This window comes from Serinus canaria, chromosome Z (genome assembly GCF_022539315.1).
Source record: "Serinus canaria isolate serCan28SL12 chromosome Z, serCan2020, whole genome shotgun sequence".
In the NCBI taxonomy this organism is placed as follows: Eukaryota; Metazoa; Chordata; class Aves; order Passeriformes; family Fringillidae; genus Serinus; species Serinus canaria.
In genome coordinates, this window is record NC_066343.1 from 39,323,147 (window position 1) to 39,336,419 (window position 13,273).

A 13,273-nucleotide genomic window follows, 5' to 3' on the forward strand; every position below is an offset into this window, starting at 1 on the left:
TCTTCTACAGTTTTATCAATGATTCTGAAGAAAGGTAAAACATAATCATAACATTCTGAGTCAAAATGTCCTGGTTAATGCTCTTTGGATCTCTCTTGAAACTTTAGAAATTAGAAGAGCAGAAGAAGTGGCTGGATGAAGAAATGGAAAGAATTCTTCAACAGCACCAGCAGTTAGCAGAACTAGAAGAAGATTTAAAGAAAAGAGAAGCCATTGTAGCAAAAAAAGAAGCATTATTGCAAGAGAAAAGCTACCTGGAAATCAAGAAACTGAGATCTAGTCAGGTGATTCAAGAAAAAGCCACAAAACTCACCACAGTAATAAGGCTAACTGAAAGACTGGTGGTGGGAGAGGGCAGATAAGATAGCAGAGGAAGCTCAAGGGACCTCCTTTGTCTATACCACTGTGATGCAGATATTATGTAACTTGACCAGTTGTCATTTAAATTGTAATTAACACAGACAATCATTTTAATTCACTTTTCTCCCCAAAAATTGCAACAATGAAACGAAAACCAAAACCAAAGAATTCTGAACTGTGGAATTGTTATTGTAGAATATTAAATTATATTATATTTATGATACATTATTTATGAATATGACTAAGTCTTTCTGCTATCTAGAGAACACAGCAGGGAAATGTCTTGCAATATTTACTTTCCAGTAAAAAGAGTGAATACAAAGTATCATTGTTACATATAATGACTAGTGCCTTTAATTTTTATTATGTAGAAAACTGCATGTTTAAGTTTTTTTTTTTTTAATGGTTTCTGTCCACTCAAAGTAAATGAGGTCCCATTACAAGAAACAAGCAACCTTTTCACTTCAGAATGTGACAGTGTCACTTACTTTTTTCTTACCAGAAAGAAATATCTCATTTTTATATCTGTGTTTGCTGTGGTTTTTTTTAGGCTTTGAACAAAGATAGTATGAAATTGTCTACCCGGTTAAGTATGCTGGATCAGGAGCTGTGTGATAAAAGTATGCAGCTTCAGGGCAGCACTGCTGACAAGTCAGACATTTTGGAAAAAATTCAGACTCTTCAAATGGAAAGGGATCAGCTGCTCAGTAGGAGAAATAGTATGGATGAGAGACTGAAAGAGGGTAAACTGTTGTCACCTGAAGTAAGTAAGAACCTCTGAGATAAATACAGGTTTAAGTATTGTTTGATAATAAAGAATTCCAGTCAGAACCTAAAATGTCTCCAAATACCAGGTAAGCTAGGAATAAGGAAGAGAAGTTGGATACTTTTGTAAATACCAATTTTAGAGTACTGCTGTGATAGTACCAATTATGTACTGGTGTATGAAGTTTAAGATCAAAGGAATGTAAGTCAGATTGTGCCTTGCCAAACTCTATTGGCCTAAGAGTCATATAATGAGAAGTAAGGGAACCAGAAGTTAATCAGTTTATCACAGGGAGGCATTTTAATGTCAGGATACAGAACAAGCAAGGTATTCACATAGTGATGCCCCTTGATTTTTTTCATAGAATCTTGTGAAAAAAGTAAAATTTACCTGAAGGACTACATAGTCCTACAGTGAAAATAAGTCATATTATCTGGATGGCCCATTTCTTGGAGTTGATTAGTATTGTTAGTTTGAAGATAAAATAAATTCAAATAAAATGCAGAGATTACTTTTAGGTCTTGAGAAGCAATATGAGACTGTGGCTGAGGTGATACTGTTCCAGAAAGACCCCTACTTGCCTCACTCATCAAAGTCTGCAGTGCTTCAGGCCAGGCATTTCTGCCACTTTTCTGCCACAAACACATCATGGTCATCAAACTCTTTACTGACTGAATGATTAATTCATTAATCCAACAGAAAAGTAGTACATTAAAAAAAAAAAGCAGAGGTCAAACTGTGCTGAGGATGAGGGAAGGATAAAAAGAGAAACATGACTTACAGTTTTGTGATAAGCCATTTGATCAACCTCTGTATTGTGGCAGGAATAGACAAATGTTCTAGATTTGCACTCTACCTCTTGTTTTCCCCTCCACTGTCTGTGCTAGTTCATCTTACCACAAAGTTTAGGTTCACTCTTGAGAATGAAGTTAAAGATGTCTTGAAAGATTAATTCTGAGCTTTTTGTTTGTAAAAATCTCACTATGTGTTTTTCTGTAGGAAGAACATATTCTTTTCCAGCTAGAAGAAGGAATTGAAGCCCTTGCAGCTGCAATTGATTACAAGAATGAAAGTATTCATAATCGCCAGCACTTACTTTGGTCATCTTCTCAGAATCTTTCACAGAGCAAGCATAATGTAATAGGGAAACTAGTTTCCCTGTCTGCTGCTGATCTCAGAGCTATCATCATCAGTTATTTCAACAAGGTTTGTTTTAGCTAATGAATACTATTTTATTCCACTTTCTGTTACTATTCTAGATATTGAGATGGTGGCAGGAAATAAAAATAAATTTAAGAAGCTTAAGCTTTTGGTTAATATATCTTCAGGCTACATAGATCTGCTATTAAATTGTTTTTAATTTTTATGTTAACTTAAATAGGATACTTGTGAGTTAACTTTGTGTATCTTGTTTTGATAGAAACTTGCTACAAATCTGGAAATTACCTTTCCCTTTTCCAGTGCTCTGTATTGCTAACTTAAGGAGAAACAATGTGATTAAGTAGTGGCGTTGTGTTCAAATTCTTCCTGACTTCAGAATTTCAGAAAGCTTCATAAAGTTCAGGCTGCTATTCCTATTGTGTTTTTCCTAAATCTCGTTGTGTTGGTTTAACACAGCCTGGCTTTTAGAGAGGGCAGAGGAAGCCACAGAAGTGGCTTCTGAGAGAGGAAGCTGCTCAAAGCTTCTACTGTGTTCAGCAGAGCCAATCTCTGAAGGCTCTGATAATGGACAGGTTGCTGGCCGAATTAGAGAAGCTGGTAATGCCTCTGTGATGACATATTTAAGAGGGGAAAAAAATATGCATGCAGTTCTTCTTTTTAGAGGTCTGGAGGAAGCGCCTGGGTGGCCATGTGGCCGCCATGGCCACGTGGCCGCTGCCACCTCAGCATGGCCAGCAGCGAACTATGCCTGCCTGGCCACTTCTGGCCCACCGTGCCACCGACAGAAAGGTGGCAGCAGCTTCTCTTTCTTGGTGCAGCCACAGCTATCTTGGCACCGTCCACAGGGAACTGTGCCTGCTTGGCCACTCTTAGCCGGCCGTGCTGCAGGCAGAAGAGCAGGGACAGCGGTAGTGGCATCTCCTTGCAGGCGCCCTGCATCAAGAGAGGCGCTGAACGGTGTGTGGTGACTGGCGTTGCCCATGTGGCCAACAGTGAGGGGCACAGTGAGCATTTCCCCAATACAGAGCCCAGAGGAGATCAGACTTTTAGCACTGCAAAACCCTGTAAGAACTTTTCAATGGATAGAACTTGAGAACAAGCAAACCTGCAGACAACAATTTTGTTTGGAGTCAGAAAAACGGTGAAGACACATGAGGAGAACAATATGGTGACACTAAGGTCAGTGAAAAACCTCCTCCAGGAAGAGGAGGTGCTCCAAACATGAGAGTTGACATTCTTCTACAAGCTGCAGTGAAGACTATAACACAACAAACTTTCCCTGTAATTCCATGAAGTGCATAGGGGGATGCAGAGATCCACTCACAGCCCATAAGAAAAGGTGCTCCTGCTGGAGTAAGTAGATGCTGAAAAGCTGTAATTTAGTTGGAAACTTGAACAGAGAAGATAAAGCGAGCCCTTGCTTTCAAACTAGAACAGCTTATCCTTAAAAGACTACACCCTATGAACTAAAATGACCCACGCTATGCAGTTTTGGGAAGACTGCATTAACCGTGGGAGGGTTTCATGTTACAGCAGGTCAGGTGGGACTGCTACTCGTGAAAATTAGAACCACACTGGAAAAGTTCACAGAGAATTGTCTCCTGTGGGAAGGACCCCACAGCATAGTAAAAGAAAATCCTCTCCCTAAGTGAACTGAAGAAAGACTTCAAGTGAAAAAAATGGAGCAAAACTTTCACACCCTGTTTCCCTGTGCTGTCAGTGGAAAAGAAGGGGGCCTGAAGGGGGAGAAAAAGAGTGTTTTAAAACTTTATTTCTCATTATCCTCTTTTAATTCTGTTAATAAATTTTTCATTATACCATTTAAATTTGAGCCTATTTTGCCCTTAGAGTGTTTCTTCCTGGATCTTAACTCATGAGCCCTTTAGTTTTTCTTTCCCTCTCCACTGCAAAACTATAGCAGGGGAAAATGAGTGAACAGTTTTTCGTGAGTGTCCGGCTTTTAGACAGAATCAAACCAAAACACCAGTATAAGCTGATACTTTGCAGTGTGTGCAGCTACGTGCTTAGGAATCATACTGACATCTGGAAACATAAATAAATGCATTATGACATGGGATCTTTGTGACTTTGAATACCTTTGGTAATTTTGTAAAAAAATTGTCTGTGGCATGAAAGTTGGAAGTCTGGAAAGCAATGTTCTTTCAGTTTAAATTTTGCTTAGGGTATTAAAAAATCCACTAGTCCATGTGATCAAAATGTATGCATTTTAGTTCTGAAGAGTCAACCTGTAGCAGTGGCAAGCCTATAAGCTTAATTACTTGTAGAGATCCAGTGCTTTTGTATGTTTTAATCTATTAGGCTGAAGGGTAAAACATTTTCTTAAAACCACTTCATAAAATAAAATGTGTTTCTTTCTAAGATTGTTGGCCTGCGTGAGTCTGAACGAAAATTACAAGTGCAGATTGAAGAACAGGAAATGAAGTCCATACACCAGAACAACATGATGCGTGAATTAGAATCTGCACTTGAACACATCAAGTTGCAGTGTGACAGGCAGCTGACTCACCAGCGCCAAGAACATGAGAAAAAAATACAGTTCATATTGAATAATTTCAAAGGTATTGTTTTCTTGGGTGGGGATTATACACCAAGTATTTTCTTTGGTCATTAACAGAGAAACACAGAAAAAACAAATAAGGTTTAGAGATATATTTTGGCTGTCACTAATTCTATCGCTATGTAAGGAACAGACACATGGTGTCCATATGAATGCAAAACAGAATTTTTTAAAATGGTATCAGAATTGTTGTATTTTCATATTGAATTTACAGATATTGAAAAGTCGTAAGATACCAGTTCTATTGATCTTGATCTTCTAAATACTATTACAACTAAAAGGTGGGATTTGCACAGCCTTTTTGATCTTATGTTAGTTAAAACATGTACATTGCAAGCAAAATGCCGTCAAGATACTCTGCCTAGTTGGGCATCCTGATTTTTGACACAGATACTTGGTTCTTAAACTGATTTTATTTCTCCTAGAACAAAATCGTGAAGGTATTGCAGAAACCCTGAAAGAGTATGAAGTAAAAATTCAGCAACTGGAAAAAGATTTATTTTTCTATAAGAAAACCAGCAGACAGCTGAAGAAGAAATTGAAGGGCCTTCTTGGAGAGTCATCTGAATAATTATTGTCATCCAGTAAATGTAAACATATTATCTGATAATGTTTATGCAATTGTCAGTAGACCATTTGAAGAGTGGTGAACACACAGAACTACATCCGATAGCTGTAAAACATCGTATTTTTACTGTATTAACTGTTCTTCAGGTATGTATTCTACCTCTACTTGCGTTTCAAGTGAGAGACATTTGTTTATAGCTGTAGCTGTAGCAGAGGTGTGCCAATGGTTTAAATTCTTGTTCTGTTTTCTCTGGATTTTAACAATTTCAGCATCTACAGTCTCACACTGTTAAGGTTAAGGCAAAGGAATTTTGCTCTCTGAAAGCATCCGAAATCTATTGTTGCTAACAGCTTTGTTTTATGCCATGCATTTGATTTCTTAAAAGTTTCTGGGAGATTGTGAATGAAATGTGCCACACTTCCAGTTGCTAACTTATCTTAGCTACTTACTTACTAAAGCTGAAAGAGCATTTACACACTTGAAGGGCAAAAAGAAGTGGTCTCTATTGTGACTCTGTGCTTTGACATAAAAAACTCCAACCAACTGAATAAACCAAACACAACAACCAACTGTTAGTGTAAGTTTTTAATTGTTTCATGTCCTTCTTGCCAGAATCCAGATGTACAACAGAGCTATTCATGTGGAGGAGAAAAGAAGGTTCAGTTTCATGACTGTTTCTGTTGTCTCATACCTCTTGTGCCAGCACAATACCTCACACATCCAATACAGCCTTCTTGGCCTGTTGGTGTTTCTTTTTAAGGCTCAGCAAGATGGGTTCTTCCTCCCAATGGATGCTTCTGTTTCTTTCCACTCAGTGCCATGCCTTCCTACAGAGAGACGCTGATCACACACCTCTGCTCCCAGAGTGAATTAGGGCTCAGCCCTTTCCTTCTAGGCAAAATAATGAGCCTGCACATTCATTACTATAAGGCACACTATCAAACTGTGAACATGAAGATTCTAGAGACTGGATAATAAATGAGCATGGGAAATACTATTCTGTGTCTAGTATACACAGAAGCATGTAGTTTAGGATATGTATCTATGTGGGCACTTATCCTTGGCAAATTGTAGTGGTGGAAAGAAGGGAGAAGACCCCTGTAAATTTCCAGCTTTTTCCAATGCATATATTGGCAAGTTTTATAAGACGTACTCTGCATTTAGTTATTTTTCTTTTTAGTACATTATGAAACATGTTGTTATTGTTATACAATGCAATAAAATCATAATTTGTTACTGGGCTTTAGAGATGATAAAATCCCTGTTTTTATATTCCAGTCAAATTTGTTGAATGTCTTTTTTGTGTTGTACTAGTATAGTTGCTATTTTTCAATATATTAATAATTTCATATTTGTCACGGTTCGGTTGGGTTTAGACTGCTTACTAGAATACATGACAAGTTAGAATGGTGAGCCTTGTATTAACAGCACCTTCTCAGATGAGAGCAATGGCAAGTACTCCCATGTTTCTGAGGATGGTGAATTTTTTAATAAAAAGGGCAAAAGGTGAGGTGCTGATAACTTTTTACCATGTTCACGCTGTAAGCTGCTGATGCTGTAAAACCATGTTGCCTACCTATGTCAGGCACTCAGAGAAGTTGTAACTTTTAGTTATTTATCTGCTGATTATTTAATTTTAGATAACAGTATTGGTGTTGTTATCCAGTCAAGAGGAAGCAGAAGTTACTTCTGATGAATTCAAGTGAAAAGAGCTGTTAACAAAGTTCATGTCTTTACTAACTACAAGTACTTTTTGAAGTATCAGAAAATTCCCATTCTGTCAGTCTGCTCAGTGTACTTTAAGCAATGAATATAAATAGTAATAAAATAATTTAAAGTAATTCTATACTGCTTTACTGGATTTTGTTACAGTGCCAATTCCTCATGGAAGTTTTCTGGGTTTTCCTTTAGATACTATCTAAAACAGTATCTAAAGCAAAAAATAGAAAATGGTAACATGGACTGAAAACAGGGAGAGAAGTCAATTTTCCTTAGCCACTGTGGTGAATAGCAGAACTGTGTAATTATTAACAAACAAATCTTTTCTCCCTGGTGGTGAATAAGATTTCCAATTTCAGTTATATGTCATAGGAAAAAATACAGCAAAATACAGGTCATTATTCTTGTTATACTGCGGCTTTGAAGGAACTTCTCTTAAACCTGAGAAAATACTGATTTTTTTTTTAAAACTACTTTGGTATAGGACTTAATGTACAGAAATATTCCCAACAATATCTAGCTCTTAAATGCAAGAAAATCTGAATAGAATTTAAGAAAACAAATAGGTTGTAAATAGGTTTTGGATAACAATACATTTTGGATGCCCCATTCAGGGAAGTGTTCAAGGTCAGGTTGAACAGGACTTTGAGTACCTTGACCTAGTGAAAGATGTCCCTGCCCTTGGACTGCCAGTCGGACTGCCAAGACAGTACATAACAGAAGTACATAACAGACTTAGATGTTGAAAGGTCCCTTCTGACCCAAAGCATTCTGTGATTCTAAAATTTTATGGTCTGTGTCTTGTTTATAGCTACATGACTTTCAGCTGGACACTGCAGATGCCAACATGTGCAACTACCACAGAAAATGTTCTTCCCTGCCTGTTAAGGAAAGTACCATTCTCCAGAGCCAGCCTAGTAATAAACAATTCCACTGGTACTACAAACGCAAAGCTCAAACATTTACTTTGTCCCATGTTAACTGTCACTGAATGAAATATGGCTATAAAAACACAGACTTGTTTGTGCAGCACTGAATATGGTACTAAATCCTGGGATCTTACTTAGTGATAGTTGCTGAAGTTGAACATTACAGAATGTTAAACTATGAATAGGAGCCGGCTGAGATTACAGAGCTGGCAGATTACAAAACCTCTGTCAGTTACCTGGGAAAAAAGCAGGGAACACAGAAGTTAGAGGGAAAGAACCAGAGAAGAGACCAAAGAGTAGACAAAGCAAAATACCTGTAAGTCTAAAGTTAAAGACTTTTTTTCCCACACACTGTAGCACTAAGCCATTTCCAAAGCAAAGTATGTGTGAAGAAAGCTCTTCATATTGGTGGGCAGCAGGAGAGGAAAGTAGGACAAAATTCTTCATTAATAAAGGTATCATGAATCTGTAATGCTGTGACAACTTATTACTGACTTCTGAAAACTAGTTTCATGAAGATGCTAACAGTGAAATAAGACTTTTCAAAGAAATGAGACAGTGTAACTAACAGTCCATATTTTTTCAGATTTCATATTAATGCTGAAAGTCTTATTGTAGACTCACCAATTTGTTTGTCCTATCTTTGTTTGTTTGTTTGTTGTTTGTTTGTTTTCTGGCCAACTCTTTGAAAATAATGTTCAAATATGGTATCTTCATATTTGATGGCACTGATGCCACTGTTCAGAACTGTGCACCCTGTAACCACGGAGGATAAAGTGTGCATAATTATATCCTGACAGATAGAATGCTACAGGGTGGAATGAAGTAATCTGTTTTATTTCAGTCTGATTCAAACTAAACCCCTTCATCTGGAGAGGTGGTATGTGTTTTCTTTATCTCCTGAGCTACAGAAAATACTTACCAAGGATTACAAGAACAACACTTTAATCAAATCAGTGGTGCCTGTAACTTGGAGATGTGACTTCTTTTCCAACATGTTTGTAACAAATTTTGAATTAGGAAATCTGGGATATTTATCTTTTCACAAAAACTAATTAGTCTGTTTCAAGGTACCACTAAATTGCTAAATTATTTTTATAGAGACTCATTTGATTATTCTATATTATAAAATAGAAGTCAAAATCCAAAAGACCAATTACCTGCTATTCTATAAATTTGTCTTCCCTTAAGTTTTAATTTGTTCACCTAGCCCTATTTGACAGATTTAGTTTGATGTTCTTTTCTTTCAGGACATTAATTTATAGTTTCACCCACCCCTGCCCTGTCATCCCCCACTGCAGAACTAACTTGTGTTGTTTCTTGTGCTATTAAGTTTGACATAAAAATTAGTTTGTATTATGCTTACTGATTAATAGGAGTTCTATTTAAATGAAACCAAAATTGAATTCTAGAAGTGCCTATTGATACCATCTACAAAAAACAGTTTTTAAGTGTTAAAGAAACACACACTTGGGTAATGCTGAATACCATTCTTATTCAACACAACTCCTTTCTCCATTCACCACTTGCTGTATTAGCCTGTCCAGTATAGAATTAGACTTAATAACACAGAAATTCTTCAATCAGCTGATTTTTTCTCTTCTAAGCTGTTCTTACTCTTAAATTCTTTCTATGTCTCTTGGGAAAAAAAATATTTTCTCATATCTAGTTTCTTTTACATTTGTAATAACTGAATATTCACAAAGACAAAGCCCTTTTTTGTAGCTGTTGAAGTTTGTTTCAGGAAGGATACCCCTCTTATGCTTTCTTTGGAAAATTCAGCAATTGTTTCAATATTATTTTCTCACAATGAGTCACTTTAGAATGTGACTATATATAAACTGGCAATTGACAGCTTTGTTATTATTTTGATTTCCTGTACAAATGTTCAACACTATTTGTATCTGTTCTAGTTACTTTGAAATAAGCTGTAAATTGTGTCGCAACACAACAAAACCTTTCTTTCTTTTTCAAAAAGGTTAATTAAAAAAAAAAAATCAAATTCTCATAACTGAGGCTGAGGTGAGAAAGCCAGAATTCAGATGAAGAGCAAAAGGGTCTCATTTACTGAACACTGAGTTTAGACTGTATAGATCCATTGCTACCTTTAAATATTCAGTTAAAGTTCTGAAATGAGAGGAAATTTTGAGACATAAACTTTAAGGAATTTAGAGATTTTAGAGAAGATAAGATTTTAGTTAGAGATAAGCTTCATTAGAGTTAATCAAAATAAAGAGTAGGCCTTGATGAAGTTAAGAGTTAGTAGTTAACTAATAATTGATTGCTTATCAACATAATGTTTGGTTAGCTGGATTTCTAATGAAGAATATAGAAACTGATAAATAGCTTTTAGTAACATAAGACAATTGTAGGCCTCCTCTGTTCTGAGACCAATTGAAGACAGGGAATGGGAGTTCTACCAAGGGTTCATTTGTTGTATTTGCATTGAAAAGGTAGAAAGGTCGGAATGAGGAAGACTCCATTTACTTCCTCATTTTGGGACCCCTCCCCATGAAAAGGACCACCGACCCATTTCAAGGAAAAACTGCACATGCTTAATAGCTTTGGACTCATTACCATACAAAGCGGGGAATGGGATGTGCCAAAGTTATGAATATGCATTTGTATTTTGGGTATTCAATACTTGTATAGATAAAGGACTCTGTAATCACCTGTAAATTGCAGTGTGTATTTGGGAGCCATCCTGCAGGCTGCCCAGCATCACAGTAAACATACACTTTCTAACTTTAAACTGTTAGAGTCTTTGTCCGTCACAGTTGGATATTGGTACTAGATCAATATCCATAATTTTAATAAATCACTTTCCCAATGAAACAAAAAATTCCACATAACAGAGTCTAGGGAGACTTGTTGGAAAGCGGCATGTTGGAAAGACAAAAGCACAGTGTACATGTAGAAAGGAACTTGAGAAAAACTTCCTGGGATGGATATGACTAAAGACAACTACAAAACTTTAAATATTATTTTTATGAATCAAACTAACAAAAATAACTCAGGTTAGGGCACAATTTAGGGAAAACATCTGCTAATGGATTGGGATAATGAAAAGGATTATTCTTTTTTCTGACTTTTGAATGGGTGATTCTTTGTAAGAACTAGAAAAGCAATCACCAAAAAACAAATCCCACTGAAAGTGAGACAAGATAATTTCATTTATTAGAATTATTGAAGACCTGACAAGGATGCTGCCTTCTGGTTGAGACCTAACAAGGGCATGTGGTGCTTGAAATTTGCTGTACTAAATGCAGAGAATCTGCACAGTGAGGCCCCTGTAAAGCATAACTGGGTCTAAAGCCCCCTAAAATGTAATTGGGTAGGCATTAACTGGGGAGATACTTGCTGTCTACCCAGTTACGCTTCAGCATGAAGCTTTTTTAATTTGACTCCTTTAACTGAGTCTAAATCAAAAGCCCTAACCTTTGTTCTGGCAAATCAGGAATGGAAAAAAAAATATATATAGAATATCTCTTTAATGCCATATGAAAGTAGAAGTCTATATTTTTTACATTAAAAATAAATCACAGGTGTTTGTATTATGTTTTGGTTTGAATATTCAGAAATACAAGGAATGTTATGAGTCATTTACAGCAGAACTTTGGAGATATTTTATGTAAGTTTTACTGTCATTAGACCACCTGAGGCATCATGTAAAGTCAAGATTGTTTCACTAATATCAGGTAAAACATTAAACAGAATTCAGCCAAACTGGTTCAAAACCTTTTGCTAAAATTCTTAATTTGATTCAACTCGATGTGAGCCACTACTTTCACTTTGATTCAAAATACTGTTTGGTCACTGCATGTCCATTTTCAGTTGTTTGTAGCCAATTTAGATGGCTGTGCATTGGTTATATCAACTAGGAAAAAAATACCAAATTGATGCTGCCTAGTCAAAGTTGGGAATTTAGCTGAACTTCTGCAGTAAACACCAGTAACCGTAGGTGAGCAAAATGAAGTGGCATAAAAATTAAGCTGGTCTAATAAACATGCTGAATTCTGTTCTTTGATATCAGCAACTAATGAAGAAAAGTTGCACAGGTGGTTTTAGAAAGGGGAAATAAAAGCACAGGTAGAAGAAAGTGGGAAATAAAAGGAAAAGCAAGAGGAAAGAAATAAGTGTTTTTAAAAATCTGTCAGGCTAAGAGGATTAAGAACTCAAAATTCTTTGCTGTATCTTTTTAATTTTCCATGCGCTGTTTATAGGCTTTGCTCTCAGCTATCTGATGAGAACCCATATGCATGTTGTTCTGGTTTAGGGTATTTTCCATCTGGACCCTTTCAGTTCTGGCAAATGAGATCCCATATTCCTGTTATCTGCACAAAAAATTAACAAGATAAAAACATGCTTTATTAAAGTTCCCTCCTTGCTTAGTTAAGAACTTTGAATAACTTCCAACTTCTTTGCTATAAATTTTTAGTATCCTTGCCACTTACAACAAATATACTTCAGTAAATAACTCAAATTCCTCTAACTTGTAAACTTCTGCTAGCTATAACCAGGTAGAAGTTGAGCTACTGTTGTACAAAGTCTATTCATGCAATGATACAGTCAGCATGAGATATATCCATAAACTGTGAAGAGCCTGAGATGAGGAATATTGCCTTGCTCTTTGATCTAATTTCTGCTTGAAATCCCTTCTTGATTGCAGTGCAGGATTCTACTGTGTGATGTCCCTCACTCTGCCAGTCAACAAGATAATGTGGCACAGGCACCCGACCAAGTGTTCTGCTGCAGCAGAAGTCGATGCCTTGTAGCATCACAACCAATGGGCAAAAGGAACATGTGTGACTAAAGAAAGGTTTAATATTTGAATATGCCTGAAATCATTCTTATCTGCAATGAACAAAAGCTCTAGATCAGACAAAACCTGGAATTCCCTTCAGCCAATCTATGGTATTCCTATTTTAAGGTCTCTTAGCAGGTCTTCAATTCTTTAAGTAAAAATGTTAAGCATTTTTAGCCTACCATGCTGTATTACACTTTTTTTTAGAAAGTAAAAGGACATCAAATGTCCTTTTTTGCTCTTATCCAAGCAAAAAAGGACATTTGATTCTACAATTCAGCCACATACATACTTTACACCAAAACAGGAAAAGACATCTTGAATTTCCTGAGAGGCAAGAATATTTTGGGACAATACCTAATTTGGTAATGCAATTTTAAGTTGTGCT

The 13,273-nt window shown here is 36.4% G+C and overlaps 1 protein-coding gene across 1 annotated transcript in view; it reads left to right on the forward strand.

Annotated features, from left to right (window-relative positions):
• Window positions 1-7,230, forward strand: part of KIF27 (kinesin family member 27) — a 33,870-nt gene extending 26,640 nt beyond the window's left edge. Inside the window, 5 exon segments of the mRNA XM_018923000.3 lie at window positions 108-284; window positions 911-1,123; window positions 2,126-2,332; window positions 4,668-4,866; window positions 5,291-7,230. Coding sequence (XP_018778545.2) covers window positions 108-284; window positions 911-1,123; window positions 2,126-2,332; window positions 4,668-4,866; window positions 5,291-5,436 — 942 coding nt within the window. The 3' untranslated portion in view covers window positions 5,437-7,230.
• The last annotated feature ends 6,043 nt before the right edge of the window (window positions 7,231-13,273 follow it).